This window comes from Misgurnus anguillicaudatus, chromosome 7 (assembly GCF_027580225.2).
Source record: "Misgurnus anguillicaudatus chromosome 7, ASM2758022v2, whole genome shotgun sequence".
NCBI classification, from domain to species: Eukaryota; Metazoa; Chordata; class Actinopteri; order Cypriniformes; family Cobitidae; genus Misgurnus; species Misgurnus anguillicaudatus.
The window spans coordinates 3,032,912-3,060,058 of record NC_073343.2 but is presented as its reverse complement, the minus strand read 5'-3'; the positions used below and the strand labels follow the sequence as shown (position 1 = coordinate 3,060,058).

At 38.0% G+C, this 27,147-nt stretch overlaps 1 protein-coding gene across 6 annotated transcripts in view; it reads right to left on the bottom strand.

Moving 5' to 3' along the window:
* Positions 1 to 27,147, bottom strand: part of foxn3 (forkhead box N3) — a 143,349-nt gene that overhangs the window by 74,661 nt on the left and 41,541 nt on the right. For 4 of the 6 annotated variants that reach the window (XM_055172749.2, XM_055172748.2, XM_055172752.2 and 1 more), the window contains one exon: positions 22,969 to 23,525. In XM_055172749.2, the coding sequence (XP_055028724.2) occupies positions 22,969 to 23,511 (543 nt within the window). In that variant the 5' untranslated portion in view covers positions 23,512 to 23,525. Of the gene's footprint in view, positions 1 to 22,968; positions 23,526 to 23,838; positions 24,004 to 27,147 lie in introns of all 6 variants that reach the window. The other 2 variants (XM_055172750.2, XM_055172751.2) reach the window with 1 other exon arrangement.

Below are 27,147 nucleotides of genomic sequence, written 5' to 3'. Positions count from 1 at the left end.
GTATTAAAAAAGGGCATGAAGGGTCATTTATAATAAGGGTGCTCGGGGAGGGGGTGGCTTGGCTGTTGTTGGTCATATCTATTCACTGAAACAAGCCCAAAACACCTCTGGCCTACTCTCATTCTTTCCTTTTCATTTTTCGAGTGGTGCGCAATTCACTGTGTAGACCATGAAGATCCACCATGACATTCACCACCACTATAATATCATCAGAAGACCTCCAGTAAACACAAATGGCAATTCCCAAAGCGCGCGTCCCTCTGCTTTCCTTTAAACACGAGCGGGAAAAATTACGGGTTTGAATTGAAGCAAACTAATACTGTTTTATGTCACTGCTTGTGCTATTAGTAAACATGCTGCACAGTGTTTTGTACATGTATATCTAAGAGTTTTTTTCTGATATTTCAGCACAATTGATGAAATAAGCTTGCACAACTTTCATACGCTGGCAAAATAAAAACTAATAAAACAGGTTTTTATCTGTTTAAAAATCAGTTTAAATGTTTTATTTTGTGCCACCATACTTACTTGTGAAACTACTTATGTTACAGTCTTTAAATAGGGAAAACATGGAAGTGTTTGGTGGCTTCTAAATTTATCCCTGTATGGATCCTAAGCAATGAATGGGGCTAAGCTAAATGCTAACACATTCACGACACGCTGTACAAAGATTAAGTGCACGCATTGAAAAAAGATAGGTATGTATTAATTTTTCTAAGTTGAGGGAAGAACATAGAAAATTTAAAAAAATAGTGGTGTTTTCCTTTAAGCCAGGACTAGGCCTTAGTTTAATTAGGAAATATAACTAGTTTGAACAAGCATGCATTACTTAAAACATTACTTGTGTGCATTTTGAGGCAAAACAAAGGAAATTGATGTATTTTAGGATATGTCAGTGCAAGTTTAGGACTAGTCTAATCCCTGTCCGGGAAACTGACCCTAAGTGTTCGGGCTAGAAGTCAGTACATCACATCAGATAAATAGGTGAAGAGTAGACTGTCTTTTGTGGCTGCTCAAACACATTCGTTCACATGCGTGTCTACGAATGTGTTTTCAACTACCTCTGAATGTGGTCAAAAGTTTTCACACCTTGTTTACACCTGTCTTTAGCGTCGTCTACATGTGATCTGATTGACTAGAACGCATCTTAATACCAGGTGTATGGCGTTAATTAGGGCTGTCAAACGATTAATCATGATTAATCGCGATTAATCACATACAAAATAAATGTTTGTGTTTGCATAATATATGTGCATGTAATTATTATCTATATATAAATACACAAACATTTAAGTATATAGTTAAGAAACATTTACATTTTTGTATATCGTCGCTGCCCGATGAAACTCACGTATGTCCAAAACGGTTACTTTTCAGGAAGTGAAAAAAACACTGTATATCAAAAGCAGTTAAATGTAGCGTTGTCATACTTGGTACGTCATCTTTACATGTAACCATATTCTTGCCAGTGTAATGATATAATCCACATTTGACCAAAATTGAGTTTAAATGGACATACGTGCATATTTTACAGTAACTGTGGTCGATACGCGTTCTTCCGATCATTAATTAGAATGCCCAAGTCGCGTTTCATATTGACAGATGAATACGCTCAGTTTATTAAATAGCCTACGTCTTAGTTAAATACGCTTACTTTATTTAATATTAATTATAAGTGTATTAAATGTCTCTTGCAAACTATGAAGGGACAATTGATCAATACACCGACATGGTAATGCTAGACAGCAGGGGCGTCAGTTTGTGTTGAAAAGTGGTGGGGACAAAAGATCAGATAAAAAACATTATTGCAGGACGGGAAAAATATTGAATAACGGCGCATCAAAAATGGGCATAGCGTAGGCTAGTCAACAACAAAAAAATACTCAGCATAAAACCCTCAACAATGTCGACTGCACACATGTAACAGTCCCTGCAACACCAGCTCAACCGAACAATGCAAAAGCACCATACTGTAGAAAACAGCAGCACGTTTAATAAATGATTACAATGAATTTCATTACATATGTGCAAGAAAACACACCATAAGCATACAACGCAACATATGTGACCCTGGACCACAAAACCAGTCTTAAGCATTGCTTGATTTTTCAGAACATTTTAACCAAACGCCTTCAAAAAGCGGTGGGATGTCCCCAGCATAAATAACACTATGCTAGACAGACACTTTGTTTGCACAGTCCTACCGTAATTTAGTCACTCATAGACGTACAGTACGTCTGGCGTCAGGGGGAACGTTTACCTCGATACAGGAAAGATATTGTCTCACAGGCTATGTTTATTCGTAGGGATGCACCGAAATGAAAATTCTTGGCCGAAATCGAAAACCGAAAAAAGGAAACCAAGGCCGAAAAACCGAAACCGAAACACCGAAATAAAATTATGCCAATTATAGTACAATTGCATTCATGGCTATCACTGTGTACTAACTTTACTAGGGGTGTGTGACGAATAAAAAAAACTCACAGTTCGGATCACATTACAGTTTTTGAGGCACAGATCAGATTATTTTTCGGATCAGCATAAAGGTGGGAAAAATCTAATAAACAATAAAGAAATTGCAAACATTTATAAAAAAAGAATCAGCATAAAGGTGGGAAAAATCTAATAAACAATAAAGAAATTGCAAACATTTATAAAAAAAGAACAAAGTTGTACATTTATAAGGTCTGAAATTAGTATTTTAACTGAATGCTATTTTCACATATTATCCGTTCTGTTGTCAGACATATAGTGGCGTTTTCCCAGACAGGGATTAGACTAGTCCTAGACTAAAATAAATATAAGAGCTGTCCAAACTGAAAACATCTTGCACTGACATATCTTTAAATACATCAGTGCCTTTAGTTTGTCCTGAAAATGCACACAAGTAATGTTTTTAGTAAGGCATGTTTGTTTAAACTAATTATATTTCCTAATTAAACTAAGGTCTAGTTCTGGCTTAAGCTAATCTCTGTCCAGGAAACCACCCCAAAGACTATTAAAATAGTGACTAAACATGACCCAATAACCTTGTGTTTAATCCAACCAGCTGTTAGTTTAACTACCAAGTTACTAAAATCTTGATTTATAAACGAGACACCGCAGACAATTCGGCGCAAATTGCAAAATTGCCATTACACAGAGTTACTACAGAAGGCATGCGCGGGCATAGGAGAGAGCGAGCTCGCGCACAAGCACATAGAACCAGTGTGTGTGAGAAAACACTGCTAACCTTTCATGATAAACTCGAATCAGTCGTCTTCTCTGTCAGTAACATCTGACGTTTACATGAAAATGCAAGTACACAGAGGAATCCGCATGGAAAACACATCCAACTTTTAATTCTTTCACTCAGTGTCATGTAGGGGTGGAACAATACATGTATTCGTTTCGAACCGAATCGGTACGGGGGTCACGGTTCGGTGCATGAATTTAAACGGAGAATACACGGTATGAAAATAAAAAAAAACTTGCGTGCAAAATAATTAATGTAATGCGGAACTACTGTTAGATCCGCGGGTTCTTTATGGACAGCTAATCTGTTGCCCCGCTTTAGCTCTGAAGCTCTGATTGGCGCCGATGCAGCTGAGCTCCGCCTATGTATGCGCTCTATCAGAGACCGTGTACATTCTGGCACTCTGCAGTTTTTTGTCAGGTTCACGGTCCAGTGAGTGAAATAGCAGCGACAGCGAGTATGGCAAATGGTGGTGAGGATCCGCCGGCCCCTTTAAGATCGCAAGTTTGGCAAAACTTCAGTTTTCCAGTCAGTTACAATAGTACAGGCGAGAGAGTGGTGGAAAAGACGAGGACTGTGCGTCGGCGTTGTTCAGCAGTTGTTAGTATGTGAGTGGAAATACATCTAATCAGGGCTCTCAAGTCTCACGCATTCACCTTGACAAACACGCATTTCAGTCAGTTCAAACGCCACACTTTGTATTTCTCACGCTGAGAAGTAGGAGATAAATTGTCCTGCTATATACAACAGGCATACGCAGGGCATTTCTGTCGAGTTCAGCTGCTTTCAGTTTTTTAAGTGTGCTAAACTTTACGCAGCGCCATCAGCGTCAGATTACCGCTAGATATCTTGCGGAGGAGGCTGATTTCAAATCGCTCTCGCGTTACTCTGACGTCATCCACTTGTCGTTTCTTGCAGCGCCTCGTGAAGTCGTACACACCTATTAATTCATCCTACAAGCCTATTTTTTGTTCTTTAGTACATTAATATGAAATAAAGCCAAAAATGTAATTTAAAAATGTATTTAGGTAACACTTGTAATACATTTGAACCCCTATTTGTATGAAAGATGAGTACAAGATTACTTAAAGTGGTATATATTTTTGAAATATGAGATAGTATGTTAAATGCATTTCAGTTCATATTTATGACATCTCAAAATAACACTGATAAGGACACCTATGTTTTTAAGATTAGCTTAAAAAAAGCCTTTCTTCATTTTTGTTTTGCTTTTTTCCTCCATTGTACCGAAAGTGAATCGAACCGTGAAGCCTGAACCGAGGTACGAACCGAACCGGGACTTGTGTGTACCGTTCCACCCCTAGTGTCATGTATTAGAGGCGCTGTCTAGGGGCTTCACACACAGAGAGCGAGCGCGCGTGCATAAGAGAGGCACCACCGAACACTAACAACAATAAATGAAGCCGTTTTAAATGAAAATAAAAATGTAAATGTTGCGACCATTGTTGATTTTGTGGCGCACACAAACAAATAAATGTATGGATAACACTGCCAGGAGCAGAAGCCGCCATTACGCGAGATTAATGTAAACAGCGTGACGCGTCGCGTAGTCGACGTAATCTATGACGTTGACGCGTCGTTGCAGCACTATTGAGCATGAAAGGGATGGGTGGGAGACGACTGATCACCGTGAGTGAAATCCAAGCGCTAGCGCACAGATGGGAGGGCGCGGTTGACATTCATTTTCGGTTTACATTTTCGGCTGGATTTTTTATTTCGGCCCGAAACCGATAATGGCATTTTCGGCCGAAATTTTCGGCGACCGAAATTTCGGTGCATCCCTATTTATTCGGCTATATCCAGTGCTGAGCTTCGATTAAACTTTACGAGACCGGCGAGACGCTTCACAGGCGGGAGATACGCGGCGTGATTGCCAGCTTTGACACCAAATGGATATACGTGAAAATCAGATGACATGATTTCACAACTTTTCATTGGCCATTTAGTAGGGATGGGCAATATAAACAATATGCAATATAAACGATAGAAAATTAGCATACGATAGAGATTTTAAATCTATTGCACTATCGCGATAATGCGTGTTGATGACACAATCTACCCGCGAACTTTAGAGCCACGAGCTGCAGCCGAATAAACAGAGGAACTCGTGAAAAAGACCGATGCAACATCTATTTTTTGGATTTAAGCCATAAGTTACATAAGTTAACTGCTGCTCCAAATAATTAACTGTGTTTTTTAGCAGATAGATCTTGTCGGCTTTATCATTTTAAAAGTAGATCATCACACAAAAAAGTCTGGACACCCCTGCTGTAGAGTGTGTCAGGCAAAAGTTCCAGCTAAGAGATGTAACAAGACTAATCTGGCCATAACGGTTTACTTTTACTTACTTTTTTAGCAGTTTGGCTTTTGTCAGGGTCTCTATATAACCTGTTCTGAAACAAATCTATTAAAATTATTATATCGCAATACATATCGCTATCGCAAGAGGCTGCAATGTATAACGCAATATGGATTTTAGGCCATATCGCCCATCCCTACCATTTAGGTATGTGACGCATACTGTATACGGAAATTAACCTGGACATTCAATCCGTCGAAAAATCTCAAAATCGGCAAAATGGACATACGTGGTTTTCATCGGACAGCGACAATATATATTCTTTTTTTAATATATTTATGTATGGATTATTTTATGTTTTATATTATATATAAATACATTTTTTTACATATAAATAACATTTTATATCATGCAAAACAAATAAACTTTATTTTATTTTGCTCCATGTCCCCTTAGGGGCTCCATAAAAAATAATCTGGATTTCTCTAAATTTAATGATAAATATTTTGAGTTTATATTAAAATCTTTAATAATATCGACTTTCAATAATACTAAATGCAAAGTTGCCAATTTTGAGCTTAGTTTGTAATACTGAACCTCTAATAGAGGCATTTGTGAGATTTCTGGGAGAAATATCTAAGACGCAAGAGATTTAGGCAAACGTTTCAATTTGCTCACCTTTTAATCTTTATTTATGTCTAGGATAAATAATTGAGGTATTAAAAAAATCACATCTGTGATTTTTATTATAAGTAACATCGACCCCCACTCTCATCCAATAAAAAACAACACAGATGTGACTCTAAATTCTTTCAATGTGCAAACATCCTCAAGGGGGACTTTAAGCATGGTTTCTCCTGGCTTATTGCTTTATTATTGTTGTTTAAATAAAGACTCTTAAATGTGTATAGACACCAGAGACACCGACATCCAAAATGTACTGTGAAGTCAATAATTTCTTTAACAATAAAATTGGTTGTGTCAGAATTAATACTGAGACCGAGGAGAAAAAAGCAAAGGAAAATTTGAGACTGCTAATGACCTGTGTAATCCTAATTAAAGAGGATTCCTTAGCAAACCCCGAAGCTATTCCGACTACAGCACGGAAACAAAAGTAAGAGCTGATGACATGATAAACTAAGACCAGACTAAGTCCTGGTTTCTCTATGAAGTCTTTGGCAGGACAATACTCAGGACAGAGTGTCTGTGGGTGTATAAGTGCGTGTGTAGTTGGACATACGTTTTGGTGAGCAATAGTGACTAAGATGGACAAAATTAAGCACATTTTTGAAAGAAGCTACTAACTTGGCGTGCGGACGCCATGTTTATACTGACACAGCCACCACACGCCGAGATCCTACGCAAGCAATATGGTGTCCCCATGGACACAGCATACGGTCAGGAGCCGGGAGAAGAGAAGGCTTCAGAATCAAATCTGTGAAGGGAGCTGCACATTTATACAGCAGTCTCATACTGTAAGCTGTCACATTTTAAATAAATCCGATTTTACTGTAGTTAACACAGGAGTGTAATTTTTTTACTTAGATCTATTTCTTTCAATGCAGGAAATTTTATTGCTTACAGCTTTTTTGTTCATAGCTTAGGACTTTTTTTAATGAAGTTTTTAGTTATGTTTAATTTGTCTAGCGCAATTGGCGTCAAACGGTACCGAGTTATTTTAGTATGCAATTAATGTGCATAGCACTGCTAAGATAATTCGATTTTTGAAGAAACTGATGCGATGCTGGTGTTCATATTGAAATCTTTTTTACTTTAGTATCTTGGCAAAAATAAGCACAATTTGAAACATTGTTAAAAAAACATACAAATATGATAAAATTATAAAAAAATATTTCAACGTCACAAGCTGAGCAAGATTTGGCAGGTTTTCCATCAAATGTCTGTATTAATGTATTAAAAATTCAATGTGAACTTAATAGGGGTGGGAATCGCTTGGACCCTCGTGAATCAATTCAGAATCGATTCTTAGGGTCCCGATTCGATTCAGAATCGATTCTTGGTGTACTAATTTGCATATCTGTGACGTCATTACGTCACATTTGCTGTCAAATCCAGGGTAATGTTTGCGCTTTTGCTACTAGTCTCTGAACTGTCATATACTGTACTTTAATGCAACTAAGGGATAAATAATGTCATTCTTATAAACATATATGTCCTGTTTCTGTTGTAAGACATTAAAACCAGTAAAAATAGTAATTAAACGTGACATGTTAATTGTATATGTTAACCGGCATTAACTTCCAGGAACTGACTAACGTTATTTACGTTAAGCGTCTAATCATCATCATTATACACAGTGATTAGCAGTATTACTGTATTTACATAATGCAGCGCACCCAGCGACTGAATAACAAACTATGTGCATATTTTTACAGAAGTATATTCATGTTATATCTAAACAGTTAGCGGATGGTGTAGGGCAGGGGTGTCCAATACGTTGATCGCAAAGGCAATGCCGGTAGATCGCACATAAGTTAACTGCTGCTCCATGCGCGAAATTGTCATTATGGTTTTTTAGAGTAATTGTGAAACAATTGAAATAATATATATATTAATACTATAATAATACATATATATCTCCCAAGGGTTTTTCCCTCCTAGGACTTTTTTTATTTCCTCGGCTAAACAGCCCGGGGTTTTTTTCTCCTAGGGGTTTTTTTACCCCGGGGAGGCAGCCTTCTTGGGCTTAACTTAGCTTCCTCTTCTAGACGTTACATTAGTAATACGCTCGCTTATAATGTTGAGTCATAGCCGCAGCAAATTTGACTGCTTATGCTATCGTGTATTATGTTATGCTATCTGTCGTTTTTCTGTGCTTTTACTGCTTCTATTAATGTACAGCTGCTTTCAAACAATTAAGTATTGTGAAAAGCGCTATATAAATAAAATTGAATTGAATTGAATTAACCAATCAGGACCTTGCTATAGTGGTGCATGATTAGAATATATCATGCACCACTAAAGCTGGAAAATTCCATGCGTGAATGAAGCAAGTTAACTCAAAATGTTCAAGCGTCCAACTACATGTGAATAGTGCGACTGATTCACTTCATTCGCGTCTGGCATAAACGCACAGTAAAAAAAATTCAACCCAGAGTTGGGTCAAAACTGGGCAAACCAAGGACTTTTTAACAAAGTTGTGTCACTACGCCGCCATTTTTGCAATAGTTTATGCAAAACTATCCCTTGCATTTAAAATATGAATGGCTGGACTGATGTGTTTGTAAGGCACTGAGTTACCTATATAAAAAAATATTTTCCCATAATTAAGCAGCCCTAAAATTATACCAGAAAACTTTAACATTTGACCCAACACTAGTTTAAATTACAATAAGGTTAGTCCCTTATTGACCCAATGTTAGGCTAAAAATAAAACAGCATTTTTTTGAGAGAGAGAGAGAGACTTTTTTGGGTTGTAATTTAACCTATGCTTGGTTGTTTCAACCCAAAATGCTGGGTTGTTTTAACCCATTGTTTTTCCAGAGAGTACAATACTATAGCTATACAATAACTCAATATTTAAAGAGCACCTATTGTCCGATTCATGTTTTTAAATGTCCTTTGGTGTGAAAGTGTGTATTAGTACATGCTAACAATATGCAAAAGGTACATACTACAAAGTAAACAATGACGCGAGTTATCGTCCAACGTAAATCTCTTTTCTTAGACTACAACAAACACATGGATTGTAGGCAACAGTTTACTTCCTGAGATTGGTGATGTAGACAAGACCGACATTATCATAATTCCTCCCACTTCGGACTCACAACCTGTAAGTTAACTCCTGTTAGCAACCGAATCTTTCAAACATAGTAAGGAGCATCACATTTCCGGCTAATGTAAGAGGTATTTAGGCCAATCACAACAGATTAGCTGGCCAATCAGGGACACAGAGCTTTTCAAATCCGTGCGTTTCAGGAAGAAATCTGGAGCTACAAAAATGTACGGTATGTGGAAAATAATGTGTTTTTTAACCATAAACCACACAAACACATTGTATCATACCAAATACACAAAATAATGTTGTTTTTTAGCAATGAAATAGGTGCTCTTTAAATATATCGTCACTGTCCGATAAAAAACACGTATGTCCATTTTGCCGATTTTTAGATTTTTCAACGAATTGAATGTCCAGGTTAATTTCCGTATACAGTATGATTCACATATCTAAATGGCCAATGAAAAATTGTGAAATCATGTCATCTGATGTTCACATATATCCATTTGGTGTCAAAGCTGTCAATCACACCGCGTATCTCCCGCCCTGTGGAAACATCTCGCCGGTCTCGTGAAGTTTCATCGAAGCTCAGCACTGGAGAGCCGAATAAACATAGCCTGGTAAGACAATGACTTCCCTTCATCGATGTAAACGTTTCCCCGCTGACACCAGACGTACGTCTAGGAGTGACAAAATTACGGTAGGAAGTATCTGTCTAGCATTACCATGTCAGTGTATTGATTCATTCTCCCTTCATAGTGTGCAAGAGACATTTAATAAATGTATAATTAATATTACATAAACTAAGCGTATTTAATAAACAAAGACGTAGGCTATTTAATAAACTGAGTGTATTCATCTGTCAATATAAAACGCGACTTGGCCATTCTAATTAATGATCGGAAAAACGCGTATCGACCACCGTTACTGTAAAATATGCACGTATGTTCCATTTAAACTCAATTTTGGTCAAATGTGGATTATATCATTACACTGGCAAGAATATGGTTACATGTAAAGATGCCGTACCAAGTATGACAACGCTACATTCAACTGCTTTTGATATACAGTGTTTTTTTCACTTCCTGAAAAGTAACCGTTTTGGACATACGTGAGTTTCATCGTGCAGCGACGATATAATATATCACTTTCACAATATTGCATTGTTTCAACTCAAAGCTACTGCGGCATTAGATAACTACTTAAAGCAACACTATGTAGTTTTTTTACCTTTAAATAATGTCTCTAAAATTATTTCAGTGATAGAACAACTTTTAACTGGACAAATTGTACTGTTGCTGCAACCTGAGCAGCCTCCTAGCTGCTACAAGCACACTCTGAAAGTCGAGGTGGAGGGTAGGAAACACAGCCCCGCCCCTCCCCCTGCCTGCAGAAGAGTGTCTGATACCAGGCACTGTTGCGCTTTTCAACCACATGGGGGAGCTGTAAGTCATTTTTACATGGAAACTACATAGTGTTGCTTTAACTAGTGAAAATGAAAAAATATGCATATTCGAATTAGACAAATTAGTGGGCATGTAAGAGTTAACTAACTGATGGTCCAGAAATCACTTTCAGACAGCATGAGGTCAATCCCCTTTTTAAATAATAAAAACAAAATGTAGGCATGGAAGGCAACACAGGCTGTTCCTATTTTGAGAGATGCTAGTAATTGTTGGAGAAGACAAACAGACACAAGGTTTGGGGCTATTCGTTACGTAAATTCAATTGCGGATCCACGGGCAGAGAGCACGGAGATGATTCAACTTTTCCTACTGTCATCACAGTTGTGGGGAGTCCGAGACCTCCAGGTGGACAGAAAGGAAAAACAATATCACGCATCTGAAGCTCTGCCAAGCGCAGGCTATTCAAAAGCACGCTGATTTCCATAACCAAGGTGGCGGAGATATCTAACATACACATTATCTCATTTAACAACACCTTTCACCTTGACAGACTTGTATTCAACACGAGTTCAGACGTACTGCTCTGTCGGTGAATAGATCTAATGATGAAGCATTTACAGAGGCTATATCAGTAACAGACTAACAGGCAAGTGCTAAAATTGCTCAATTGTACAGCTCAAATGACAGCATTATCTGCAATTATCCATTCATCTGTTCAACATTAGCCTTGTTAACAGAGGTAGACCAAACATGGCTCAGTTCAATGTGCGTTCCTTTTGCAGGATGCAAAAATCTTGGAATGGATACTTATAACCATTATTCCAAGCATAGCAAATAAAAACACTATGAAAACATCCAGCGGATGGTTTATTATAAATTGAAAAGACTGGCCTATGAGTCAAGTCATGATGGGGTGTAGAAAGCTCTTTCATTTTCTCTGTAATTACGACCTACAATAATCATAAAACCGTTGCAGTCATTGCGTATTTTTGTGGATTAGGTTTCTCTTCTTATCATCGGCATTGGTTTTATCTGTGCTGCCAAAATGTTATGTAAACCCCCCTTTGGACATCCGTTTGTCTGACATAAGCACGAAATGTAGTTTAAAGTCGGCCCAATATTTAAACCATATTGCTTCTCATCACGAACGAGTTTTGAATCTGTAAAAAGGTGCTGACACTCAAAGAATCAGCGGTCTGTGTCCTGTATTGATCGGCAGGTAATGTGGTGTCAACGTGTAGCATCAGGATCCCTTGGGGACGACCGTGTAACCATTGGTAACACAATGATGGGTAACGTCAGAGGGAGGTTTGCGTGCAAATCTCTTGCAGCTCTCCTCACGACCCAACATCTGTCCACAGGGAGCACAACAGCTGGCCAGGGAACATATCAGCGACTGGGTCGGATTTATCCTACATCAGCCTGGTTTTTGGAGGGATGTATAAATTGTGTCACATGGATCAACGGTATCACTGCAACGCCTCAAAGCTTAAACAGGCAGTTACTGAAGAGGCGGACTCGGAATGCATCAGTTTGCGACGACCTTTATATTCAACATAGTCCTGATTAAAAAATAAACTTCTAGCTAAAAAAAATATTTGAGCAAACACAAAGAAAATCACTATTTACATTCAGGAAGATACACCATAAAGGAATAGAATCTGCTGATTTTTATATGCATTGTTTAGTGCCTGATTTATTAGAGGAGTTATGTAAATCAAGTAATAATGCAAACAGAGGCACAAAACTTGTGCTAAACACAATTTACAATGGCAATTTTTGTTTTTAAAGCTGGGAAAAGTACTAAGCAGTCATTTTTAATCTGCCTTCAACTATACTGCTTGTTTAGATACACGTCCAGTTTAACATTAGATGGATAACTGATTAAAGCCGCCTTTCCACTGTAAACGACATTCGGACATGACTTTCGCAGTTCGCCCCCTATAGTGGTAATCGTCATGAAATTTCAGTTTAATCGTAAATACGTGCCAACATGGGAGAGAAGCTCATTCCAGTGTAAGAGCCTTAAATCTATGAGTATTCACTTTATGAATACAAATAAATAAAACAATAAACAGCTATGCATATATGACAAAGGCCGCCGATATTTTTGGATAGAAAATATTGAGACAATATTAAAAATTATTTCCATTTTGACGAATTTCGGTAAAAACGTGTTTTCTATACCAAGAAAGTGACAAGATGAAAACCACTATTTTCTGTTACAAACTTTCACATAGAACCTTTAGGTTATAAAAACATTAAAAATTCAAATCCATAACTTGATTTTCAAAGATTTATTATAAAAATGAATTTTTTCTCCACAAAATGCAATAAATCCATTACAGTTTTTTTTTCAAAATGCTATAAATCTATTCAATCAAGGTATAAATGTGCATTCATCTTTGTCATGTTATATTTATTTAGTTGACTAGTGGTATACACTGATTAAAAAAAGAAACATTAATGGCATTAATCAAAACAGTTACTTTGTCATATTAAGAACACGGTCATTGCTAACATTTTTCACAGTGATCAGCTGTAAAATGTTTTGGTCCTGCTCGATTTTCGTTGACTTTGAGTAAAATAATGTAAAGTTATTCATAAGATCCTCTGGGGTCAATGTTTTAGCATGAGAAGCTTGATGCTGTCGGGAGAACAAGCAAATGCCTCCCGAGTGCCTCTCGCGTACATTATTAGATGTTGATGGCTTACGTTTCTTTCCCGTCACAGAAAACCATCACAGGTTTATCAATGCCATTAAAGTATTTTTTTGTTTTTGTTTGTTTGTTGATCACGGAGTACAAAGTAGATAAGGAAAACTAGGATTCCGTGTACTCAACGCGGCACCATTATTTGTTTACATTGCGTGGAATGGTGTGCTGTAATTTGTGGAGCGGATTTATTGCATTCTGTAAAAAAAGGAGTAGTGGCGTTTATCGCGTTTTGGGAAATAAGGGAGAAAAGATGACAGAATAACACGTCGGATATTGGATTTTGCGTAAAATTAATAATTTAATTTTAAACTCTGACCTGATATAATACTGATTTTTTTTTAAAAATGGCTTTATCGCGTTTTGGAACCAAACTCTTCGAATATTAAATGAATAATTTATTACTTTTCAGTAATAAATAGTTTTTAAAGGATTGATAAAGTTAAACAAATAAGGATTAACAATTTTTACCACACACACATTTTTTAATTGGAATACACAAATACATCACTTCCGGTCGGGGTAGTCGCACAACTTCTAATTTTTAATGGATCCAACACTTAAAACAGATCCAAAAATGTTTAAATAGCCAACAGCATTTAGTTTATCTATATCTGGAATCTGATGAGGAGCTAAAGTGAAGAATGATGCCAAAAATCATTTATCCATAATGGCAAAAGTAAGAGACTGTAAGTTTCAACTGCTTATAAATGAAAATGTTTATGTCTATGTTTTTAGTTTACACATTAGTTTACAGATCCTCAGGTTAACATATGAGGAGTTTGAAAAAAAACTTCTATGTGCATCTGACATGTTTTTTTTTTTGTAAATTAGCATTTTTATCAGGCTTATGTTTAGGTTAAGTAATTTCATTTTAATGGCAATAAAAATGTTATTAGTCAGTAACTGAAATGCCATTTTCACAAATGTCACTTTAGTAATTTCATTGGTATTTAACAAACCTAATTGCCTTTTGCTGCAAAACCCTCTAAGTGCATGGGAGCTTTTTCGGCAAAAACCTCTTGAAAACTGTTTTCAAAATCCACTTATTTGGACAGGACATAGTAAACATTTGCAAAATCATTAAAAGATGCGTCTAGAAACATTGCAAATGATAAAAGTCAGAATGTAAAAATTAAGAAAGTGAAGCACACATAAGGGGGCACTGTGATCCTAAATCCGTTGTATTGAATGTGACATTGAATGTGTCGTTTCGCGCCGTTCATCAAATTTGTCCTCCATATACTTAAAGTGACCCGCCACTTTTTTTGAAAATATGCTCATTGGAGGTGGCATTACGTGGATTTTGCACCTGAGATATTTATACCAAAAGCCAAAAAAATTCCATTTTGATTTCATAAGAACCTTAAAGTCCAGATTACGAAGTGCTTTAGTAAATAATGCACAAAAATAAGCATCATTCCTTGGAAGATAACAGTTTTTAAGTCTCATTGTGAACAAAATGTTTCTTAAAGGTTTACGAACACAACAGAAAGCTTAATTATTAAAGTCTCACTATTAAAACAATAATGCAAAATACAATTTCATGGCTGATAATATATAATTACGACCTATACTTCAATTCACCCACTATTGGCAGATGTTGCAAAATGTTTATTTTGGACCCTGGCAATACTACCCAGGACTGAAAGTGCCAACAACATGCTCTTTGCTCTTGTATTTCTTCATAAACATCTGTACTATTACCTGTTCAACTGTAACTCTTGTGTAACCTGGTCTGTCGTCATAGAGATGACATAAACAATTGAAAAGACACATGAATCATCCAAGCTCGCCTATGTGTATAAACACCGATACATGTGCCTGTATGTATAACAGCCTCAGTAAGGGGACACAAGTGCTCTAGAGATCCACCCATATAACTACCACTCAGGTGCCAAGTTCAGATCCTGTGTTCATAACAGTGTCATGGAAACAAATGACAGGGTGTCATTTTTAAAGCAGTCACTCTTCACCAGCCACTGCGGATTTACTGTTCAGCTCCATAACACGAACGCGCACAGATCAAAACAGGAACTGTTTAAAAGACTCAGGAGTGTATTCACTGAAGAGCTGCGCTATACGTGCTTGAAACAGAGCAGTGCCATGCATATTTCAATTAAGTTTTCTGTGCAACACATTCCCTTCTGAGGCTGCTCAGAAATGGTGTGCATTCAAAAACTTTAAGTATGAAAATGCCTTCCCAAATGTGACTTTTTTAGTTGTAAGTTAAAGAGCACCTATTGTCCGATTCACGTTTTTACATTTCCTTTGGTGTGTAAGTGTGTATTAGTAAATGTTAATGATATGCAAAAGGTACAAGCCCCAAAGTAAACGATGACGCAAGTTATTATCTTCTACGTAAAACTCTTTTCTTGGACTACAACAAACACACAGATTGTTGGCAACAGTTTATTTCCTGGGATTGGTGATGTAGACAAGACCGACATTATCATAATTCCTCCCGCTTTGACTCACAGCCTGTAAGTTAACTCCTGTTAGCAACCAAATCTTTTAAACATGGTAAGGAGCATCACATTTCTGTCTGACGTCAGAGGTTTTTAATCCAATCACAACGTACAGATTAGCTGGCCAATTAGGAACACAGAGCTTTTCAAATCTGTGCGTTTCAGGAAGAGAGTGAAATCTGGAGCTACAAAAATGTACGGTACTTTATGTGGAAAACTAAATACGTGAACACATTGTGTTATACCAAATACACAAAATAACGTTGTTTTTTAGCAATGAAATAAGTGCACTTTAGTTAATAATTTTACATTATAATGGGAACATGTTATCTTCCTATATGGGAGCCAACATGCTGAAGGTTCGTGAAGTTAATCCATCCATCATTACTCCAGTAAGTTAATACATGTCTTCTAAAGTGAAATGGCAAGTTTGTGACGATTTTTTTTTATAAATGTTGGACATATTTAGCGATTGGTATGTTGTGTGTCCATGGCAAGCCATCTTGATAAGTTCAATTATGGCGATGCATTGATAATATTAAATGTCATCGGTTAGGGATGCACCGAATGTTCCGCAACTGAAACTTTTCGGCCAAAAAATAGCGAAAAAGCATCTTTCTAGAACACGTTATAAAACTTATGTTTGCAGCATTTATAAACCAGTGGCGGCCGGTGACTTATTTTTTTGTGGGCGCTTAATGCGAAGTTCGTCACAACATGTATGTAGCCCGTTATGTGTGTGGTTCCTTATTTCAAAATATGTGTTCGGCGCGTCGAGAGATCCTGTGTGCATCAAGTGTCTTGTCAAAGTAAGTGCCTGCTGCAGATGCGTCTAAAGGGTTTATGATAAAAGAGACGCTCGCGTTTGCCAGATACTCGCATAATCTTGTGTAATCAGAGTTTACTTTTAAAGGATAATTCCGGTATTTAACACTTTGAGTCTCATTTCTGGTTTGTTTTGGATGAACTACAGTGATGGACACAGAAATTTTGACAATGGGTCGTTTCTTGAGTTTTTGACTCGTTTAGAAGCGTCTCTTCCCTGCTTCAGAATGGAAGTCAATGGCCATGCACAAACATGTCATTAAAACAACACTTAACGTTTATTTTCAAAACTGTGCTACTCACCGAGTGGTTCATGGTGTTCGTTGATGATTAAAAACAAGTTGTGTAGCGAAATACAGTTTCTGTCGTGTTTTATTTGGCATTTTGTAAAATTCCATTGACTTCTCTGGAAGACTATTGCTCGCTGATATATCACTCCGCCGCCGCCGGAAAAGGAAAAGGGACTGTTTACATGTGGTTGTTGTTTTTTCGCTCGGTTTCTCTCAGAAGAAATTTTTCCCATATTTGTAGGGCTGGACCAGAATATTCGAATATTCGTTCCGTATTTCAGTTTTGGGATTCGAATATATATATAAATATTTTACAGCGTTAATGCAGAGCTTTTGCCAAGCAGGAAGTGCGCTTCACGCTCCCGCTCTATAGGTGGCGCAGAGAGACCAACATTCATAGCCAACAGCCACCAAACGCACACCAGTGGAAGAGATCGCCTCAAACGGAAAACGCGCTTCCTGCTTTGACATTCACGCTAATAATGTTGTAAATAACATTCAGTTTCTTGCAAAAACTGATTGATTTGCTTCACAAGACGTCAATATGTCACACGGAGTTATGGGGGATTACTGTTGTATTGGATATATATGCTTTATCTCTTAAAGTGTGCGGATTGGTTGACTTGCATGACGGAGCACCGGGGTTTCTGCAAAATATCTTCTTCATTGTTCTGCCGATGAAAAAAACATATTGGATGGTGTAAGTGTTATAAATAAACTTGATTTTGAAAGTATGCTAGCATTTTATTACAGTTTGTTGGACTACGTTCATTCATGCTTCAGACTCAAATATAGAGCGGAAGTATATACGCGGTTGTGAGGTATCTGAAAAAATTGTTCCACTATAGCAAATAACACGGATTGAAATCATACATTGCGCCAATATATTTGTTTTTAATCATCAACGAACACCATGAACCACTCGGTGAGTAATACAGTTTTGAAAATGAACGTTAAGTGTTGTTTTAATGACATTTTGTGCATGGCCATTGACTTTCATTCTGAAGCAGTCGAGAGACGCTTCTAAACGAGTCGAAAAGTCAAGACACGACCTATTGTCAAAATTTCTGTGTCCATCACTGTAGTTCATCCAAAACAAACCAGAAATGAGACTCAAAGTGTTAAATTCCGGAATTATCCTTTAAGGGAGTGTCTTGCGTGTTTTTTTTTTACGTAAGCGTCTCTTTTATCATAAACGGTTTTGACGCGTGTGCAGCAGGCACTTATTTTGACAAAACACGCAATGCACATGGTTCACATGACGCAACAAACACATATTTTGAAAACGCACGAGCCGCCACTACTCTCAACGCTAGTTGGTATTTGATCACGTCATCAAAAACTTTATTGTTCAGTTACATTTTTTTCTGTCTTTTTACTTTTTGGTTGAATGCTTTATTCTGATTAGCTGAGAAATGTTCCACAGGTGTTGATTATTTTTCTATAAAATGCACACCTAACCTGTCAAATTTCTTAAAATAACCACCAGAGCAATGTTTGTGGTAACCATCTGACTCTGGTCCTTTGAATTATTTAAATATAATGTTATTTTTGAATAATTCAACTCCCTAGCATCAATAATTCCTTACATATTATGGTGAATTACTCTTTAAGTGACAGACAAAACTTTGCTAAAAAAATTTTTTCAACCTTTACCTGTACAAACCTCACACATCTAGTCTAAAACTCCAACCAGTGCCTGTGCATTTCCACATACAAAAAACATATGCCCCATGTGAAAACGCAATTGCTGGTGCATTTGCGCAGCTGCACAATGTGCATAATTCCTAAAAAAATAAAGCACATGCAAAAAATGAAAAAAACTAAGCAGAGTTCACAGCGAATGCTACCCTCGATCCATAAAGCAAAAACAACATTTTCTTAAAGTCTGGATCTCTTAATTTAAGCCTCCTCTCGGACGAAATTAATTATTCCCCATAAAACCCCTGGAGATGGTGCTTCTATCAAATGTTTGTTTATTTAGACTCTTATTTTGCTGGTTTAATTTGCCCCTCACTGTCTCATTATGGAGGGTGATGCATGATTGCATAGCAAATCCACAATGAATCTGAAATTAAAACAGACTTAAAATAGTCATCTCGTTCATTAAGTAGGCCAATGAGGCTGGAAAAATTAAATCAAATGCCAAATTACCAGGCATACGGCTAATCGGGACTTGTGACCTGAGTTTTTTTAAAGTGCAAAATAACTTTATAAAGGTAACAAGTATGAAGAGAAGAAAACAAAGTATGAGCTCTAATGTCTCATTTATTCTGTCATCATTTAGTATTTTGTTTTTAATTATAAAAACAAACCTAGATTTTAAATTTTTTGATTAAAATTTATATTATACAATGTATACTACACAGTCCTTCCTGCGCTTGTGTGAGGTAAATGCAACATTTTTCAGCTTTCTGCTAAGATTAGACATATGTGATTTTTGCTACGAAAATGCAGGGATTATGAAATCATGCAAGCCCCACATATTTTGCACACGAAAATCTGCAATTAATGCTGCGAAAGTGCGGCATAGTTGAAAAAATGCGTCCCCCGCTTAAATATGCGGACTTTAGCTGATCGCATAATTGCATTTTTCTTGAGGGACTGACTATAATGCTAGGGGTGTTTATTTAGATGTTGCAAGGCTTTTCTGAGTGGTTGCTACAGTAAGAAGTCCAAAATCTAAAATACTGTAGTGCTTAGATATGGCCTATTCACCTTTATTTAGTGAAGTTTACAAAACACTTTAGCTCAGCATGCCACATGATCCGAGGTATCACTCATGTTCACAGCATGAACAAGTTACATGCCAAAGTTTAATATTAAAGGTTAAGGGTATGTTGATTTCTCTAACCTCAAGTGTGAGCAATTATAATAGTGATGCATTGCTTAGCAAGCTGTTTTTACTTCTCATACATTGTGTGGTTCTTAGAGCAATAAAGAGGCAAGACAAGAAACCCCTAATTCGGTAAAGCCCTGAGCTCGAACTCACACAGTTCAGCTGAATAAAGAAAACCAGCCCGACAGTGCGAGCCTCAGCACGGCACCATTGAATTTTGGATGGCAAAGCTGTTAACATTAGATGAGGGCATTAAAATCAAGCTCAAGAATAAAATCTTAAGTTTGGATATTGTCGCTATAGACTAAAAACACTCACTGTCCTGTGGGGATGGTACGAAGGGGTGTACCCTACACATGTGGGGGTCGCACACTGAAAACCACTGCTTTAGGGTGAGATTTACTCCTGTATTACTTTAAGTCACTGTAATGCAAAACAGTGCCCTTCAAAACTCTGGGGTCAATATTTTGTCCAGGTGATGCAAAGACAATACACTGATACAGCAAAACACACACAGAGAGAGAGAGAGAGAGAGAGAGAGAGAGACCAATGTGCTGCCATTACTGGATTAGCCTTTCTCAGCTAGAACTCTCTCTCTCTCTCTCTCTCTCTCTCTCTCTCTCTCTCTCTCTCTCTCACACACACACACACACACACACGCACACGCACAGTTTCTCTGTTGCTACAGCAACAGCTTACTTTCTATTTTAACTGTATAGCTGTTTCTATGGAGATACATATACAAAAATTCTCACTACAGCCGCTTCACAGAGAGCAGATGGCAGTGAACTGAGAGTCACATGGAGCGACTTTACTGTTCTCCTTTTAACACATAGATACATGCACAACATAATACACACAGATCTACACACGCACACACACACGAACGCACTCACGCACGCACGCACGCACACACACACACACACACACACACATTCTGGTTTCCATGTTTTGTGGGGACATTCCATAGATGTAATGCATTTTATACCATACAAACTGTATATTCTATTCCCCTACCTACCCCATTCCCTAACCCCAACCATCACAGAAAACTTTCTGATACCTTAGATTTTCAAGAAACATCATTCTGTTTGATTTATAAGCGTGTTTCCTCATGGGGACATCAAAATTATCACGTTGTGGGGACCAATTGTCCCCACAAAGATAGGAATACCAGTATTTTTGTGACCTTGTGGGGACAATTGGTCCCCACAACGTGATATTACCAGGTACACACACACACACACACACACACACACACACACAAGATAACACACACAGAGACACATACACAACATAACTAACACAGACACATGCATAACATAACACACACAGATCTACACAAACAGACACGTACAAAACATTACACAAACAGACCTAGACCCTATTGAAAAATCCAGCTAAGACCAGCATAAGCTGGTAGCTGGTTTTAGCTGGTTTAAGGTGGTTTATGCTGGTCCTCCCAGCCTGACAAAGCTGGTCATGCTGGTGGGCCAGTTGGTCTCCCAGCCTGACCAGCTAAGTCCAGCTAGACCAGCTTAAAAAGTGACCAAAACACAGCTAGACCAGCTTGCTACACCAGCAAGACCAGCTTGCTACACCAGCAAGACCAGCTTCCTACACCAGCAAAACCAGCTAAAATCAAGCTGGAGACCAGCTAAAACCAGCTCATGCTAGTTTTAGATGGATTTTTCAGTAGGGGAGAGAGACACATGCACAACTTAATCACAGACAGTTCCACACACACGCACAACATAATACACACTGATCTACACACACCTTCCATTCACAACATAAACACACACAGATCTACACAAACAGACACATACAAAGCATAACACATACAGATCTAGAGACAGACACATGCACAACTTAATCACATACAGATCTACACACACATGCACAACATAACACACACAGATTTACACACACATGCACAACATAACACACACAGATCTACACAAACATACACGTACAAAACTTAACACAAACGGATCTAGAGACAGGCGCATACACAACTTTATCACCGACAGATCCACACACACACGCACAACATAACACACACAGTTCTACACACACAAAGACACATACACAACATAACACACAGACACATTCACAACATAAACACACAAAGATCTACACAAACAATCAAGTACAAACATAACCCAAACAGATCTAGAGACAGACACATGCACAACTTAAACATAGACAGATCCACCCACACGCACAACATAACACACACAGATCGACACACACACATGCACAACATCCCACATACACATCTACACACACATATACAAAATAATACACAGATCTACACACGCATGCACAACATAGCACATACAGATCTACACACACACACACACACACACACACATGTATAACATAACACAACACACACAGATTTGCATACAGAGAGACACATACACAACATAAACAAATGAACAGCATAACACAAACAGATCTACAGTACACACACACAGAGACACATGCACAACACATACAGTAACACACACAGATCTACACACACACACGCACACACACACACACACACACACACACACACACACACACACACACACACACACACACAGAAATATGAGCCATACACAGGCTTTGAAACTAACTTAATCAATACTCAATAAGCATATAATGAGTTCCAATTCATGCGCTGTATCTGCTTATCAAACAATTACAAAATGTTCTCATATAAAAATCTATTCAATCAGAGTCTACTGTTATCAACCTCAAGATAACAAAAGGTAGGTCACACCTCACACCCGCTAATGCAGACTTTAAAACTGTACGCATTCATAAAACCCTGTAACCTACAGCTGAGTAATTTTGAAAAAAAAGTTACTATTGCTACCCTACAACAAGTAGTGGCCTACATTGAATTTGTTTAAAGGGCCGATAGCTTTTTTATTCATTTAACTATCAAATTAGAAAATTGACAACAAAAACAAATTATTTTGACTGCCTGTAACTTGAACACGAAAATGTACATGTACTAAAACTTAACAGAAAAAAAACACCAGCCATAAAGACAGCATGTAGTCGAAAAATAAAGCACTTCCCACACAGCAGTTAAAAGATTTATGCGTTTAAGCAAAGAGCTTTCGCCATCCTTACCTGACTCCGGTCCTTATCCACTTTCTTAAAACACTTATTGAGAGACAGATTGTGCCTGACTGAGTTCTTCCACCCCGTGGGGGCGTTGGCAAAATATGGGAAGTGTTCCAGGATCCAATTGTAAATGTCTTTAACCGGAAGTCTCTTGGAAGGGGCATCTTCAATGGCCATGAAGATGAGGCAACTGAATGAATAAGGGGGTTTGCAGTTCGGGTTCTGCTTGGCATCGTACGGGAGGTCCGAATGGGCCGGGGAAGGTGGGGTGTCGTCGTCCAGGTCCTGTACGGGGCTGACGCTCCTCAGCACGGGATCGCCGAAGCTGTTGAGAAGGTTCTTGCTTTCGTGGAGCCAGTTGAGGTTGGTGAGTTCCTCATCTTCCACACTGCCCTTCTCAAGCTTGATGGTGGGAAGAGCCAGGTCCATCTCATCTGCCTCCTGCAAGGCACGCGTGATGGAGCTCGCCTGATAAAACTGGCTCAGGCCGCTCGCGACGCTGACCCCGGATCCTTCCGGCTTCTTACTGGGAGGCATAACCGGACCCATTTAGACCAGAGCTCCTATAGGAGACACGAGAGAAAACTTTGTAAACATGACTGTACGTTCACAACATAAATAATTTTTGTTTTTGGGTCAACCCTAATATCTCACTAAACACGTAAGGGAAGGTGAACAAACAAATTCAGGATGAACAGATGCAATAATTATTATATCCATAACATCAACAATCATCTAGCTCAACTGGTAAAGCATTAGCAATGCAAAAAGTTGTGGGTTCGATTCCTAGGGAACACACACACTGATGCACGTCGCTGTGGATAAAAGCCTCGCCACATGCACAAATGTAAATGCAAACTCACTGAAGATACTTACAGACCCTGAAGGATGATTAAGAATACTTGACACTCAGATCACAAGGGCACTGCGGGAAACTCTGGCTTCCTTTTAAGGAACAAAACATGCTCTCATAGTACAGTATGAGAACCACCCCATTCTGTCAGCACCAGGAACGCACGGCACGCCGGCCGGCGATGTCTACTGGGATGAGCAAACACAGAGTGTCACAAGATGCCTATCTATAGTGTGAAATATTTGAAGAGTAAAAGGAAATATATCGCTTATGGCTATCTACACGTCTGTTCTTTCGGTTTCATGTTCTCATACAAGCTCTTTTGGTATGCATCACACGTAATATACAACAAAGACTTCTCCACCCTGACGTTTAAGTCACCATGACGTCCTGTCTTCTTCGTGTACACTTGTGTTTAAAGGAAAACGCCACCGTTTTTCAATATTTTACTATGTTTTTACCTCAGCTTAGACGAATTAATACATACCTATCTTTATTCAATGCGCACACTTAATCTTTGTACAGCGCGTCGTGAATGTGTTAGCATTAAGCCTAGCCCCATTCATTCCTTAGGATCCAAACAGGAATGAATTTAGAAGCCACCAAACACATCTATGTTTTTCTATTTAAAGATGAGTAGTTACACAAGTAAATATGGTGGCACAAAACGTGGCGATTTTTTAAGCGATTTTTTTAGAACTATTGTATGGCGGAAGAGCACTTAGTTTGCAGCACTTCGACCTCGGGTGCAGTAATACGTAAGGTCGCACTGGCGCATCACACGGCTAGTGCAAGACATGAAGTTGCAGTTTAAAAGTACTTTTTTTTTGTAAATTATGATCGTTTTGCTAAATCCCTTATGCATCTGTTGGGATTGTTTGGAGCCCTTTAAAGATGCATTGAAACTGCAATTTTAAAGGAATAGTCTACTCATTTTCAATATTAAAATATGTTATTACCTTAACTAAGAATTGTTGATACATCCCTCTATCATCTGTGTGCGTGCACGTAAGCGCTGGAGCGCGCTGCGACGCTTCGATAGCATTTAGCTTAGCCCCATTCATTTAATGGTACCATTTAGAGATAAAGTTAGAAGTGACCAAACACATCAACGTTTTTCCTATTTAAGACGAGTAGTTATACGAGCAAGTTTGGTGGTACAAAATAAAACGTAGCACTTTTCTAAGCGGATTTAAAAGAGGAACTATATTTTATGGCGTAATAGCACTTTTGGGAGTACTTCGACTCGCCTGAAAAGTCCGCTCCCCTTCTCACTCTCATAATGGGAGAGGGAGGGTGTTACTGTGCCGAGTCGAAGTACTCCCAAAAGTGCTATTACGCCATACAATATAGTTCCTCTTTTAAATCCGCTTAGAAAAGCGCTTTACGTGCACGCACACAGATGATAGAGGGATGTATCAACAATTCTTAGTTAAGGTAATAACATATTTTAATATTGAAAATGAGTAGACTATTCCTTTAAATGGCATTGAAACTGTAAACTGTTGAGTCCAATAAATGAAGAAAAATATTTGAATGTTTTCCTAAAAAAAAACTTAATTTCTTTTCTACTGAACAAAGAAAGACATAAACATTTTGGATGACATGGAGGTGAGTAAATTATCAGAGTTTTTGAAAGTGTAGTAATCCTTTAATTATATGGGTACCACAGCACTGTGATTTAGTATTGTTTTTTTAAGGCACATTATTAAGGCGATACGCTGAATGAACAACCGTATTAATATGGTTTAATAATTTGTTTAGCCCACTCTCACTTTTGTATAGGTCTGAAAAAACAGTATTACTTGTTTAATCATTTACCTATTATCAATTTTAACACACCAATCCATAATGAACTGGGTTTAATGCAAGGACATCAAAGGGGCATGTCAATCACTGACTTAAATACTCTTAACATGACACCAGACTGTCACCTTTAATAAAATCTGTCACAAAGATCAATTTATGTGGTGGTGCTGTCTCTCTCTCTCTCTTTCCCTCTCTTACTCGCTTACTCAATACACCCGACGTGATGGACTGTCTCCAAAAGTAATGCCAAGTCACTGCCCAACATTCAAATATGATACGGCCATAAACTGCTCTGCAAAACAGTAAAATTAAGCAATCAAATCCTCTCAGATGACTTAATTCTGAACAACCTGACTGTCATTCATAAAAGAGATACACTTAAAGATTACACTCCAGTACTGTGGAGTGCAGCATCTTGAAGCGAAACGAAATCGCCTCTTGTTCAAACTCGCCATCCGCACATTGAAATGCAACGCGGACACTAAAATCATTCATGAAAAATCAATGTACTGCATCTTTCCAATAAGGAGCGCTCATCTCACTCTGCCTCCGATGGGGCGATTCGGTCCCGTGAGCCGCTGCGCAAGAAAATTATATTACAGCTGACAGTAAAGTAATTTAATTGCACTGTTGCCATGACAACACAGGGATCTGTTTAGGCCTAATTTGCTGGCGACTGCCAATTGTGTCCCGAGAGACCCGAAACATCATTCTTGACCATTATTCAAAACTTCAGAGAAAGTTTTTGAGAAACGCTTTCGAATATCGCAACATGATGAACTTTAACCATGATTTGTTTTAGGCTCTGAATAATTTCAGTACACGAAAGAATTTTTACAAACATAAATCTGGTATTATTTTCCTTGATTGTGACTTGCAACATGCAACGCACCCAAAAAAATGATGCAAAATAATTTTAACCATGCAGTGAACACAAACAAATGGCAGATGATGTGAAAATACAGCAGAGTGATGTACAGTAATATTAGTTTCTAGCTTGCATGGGAAACAAATCAAACAGTTTCTGTTTCTGTTAGTTGGCTTTGGCATTAACCTTAAAATCCACAGCCACCTGCACCCCGTTGGTAAAAAATAGAAAACAATATTTAAGAGTTTATACAAGTATGTAGACATCACATACATGCCCCTGGCTTGAACACTGTTTCGAGATGATAGGCAACTTAATTAAGCTGCTTTCTAGGAAATGCTGCTTTTGGCAAATTTAATGGTAGTATCACACGAAGAAAATGCAACTGCTGAATGCACGGCAACAAGTTGAGTAAACGAAATACATTCGAAATAGGGAATGAAGCAAGCAAATATGCTATTAATTCAAGTATCAATAGAAATAACTTAAACATTATAAACTATTTTACCCAAATTTGGCCAGATAGATAATTTCGCTAGATAATTCGTCAGTTCTACGCAGACCGCAAGTGCTGTGATTGGTCCACTAGAACCCCACCCATATGGTAAAAAAACTGTGTCATAGGTATTTCGGCAAGGGTGATTCTCGTGAACAT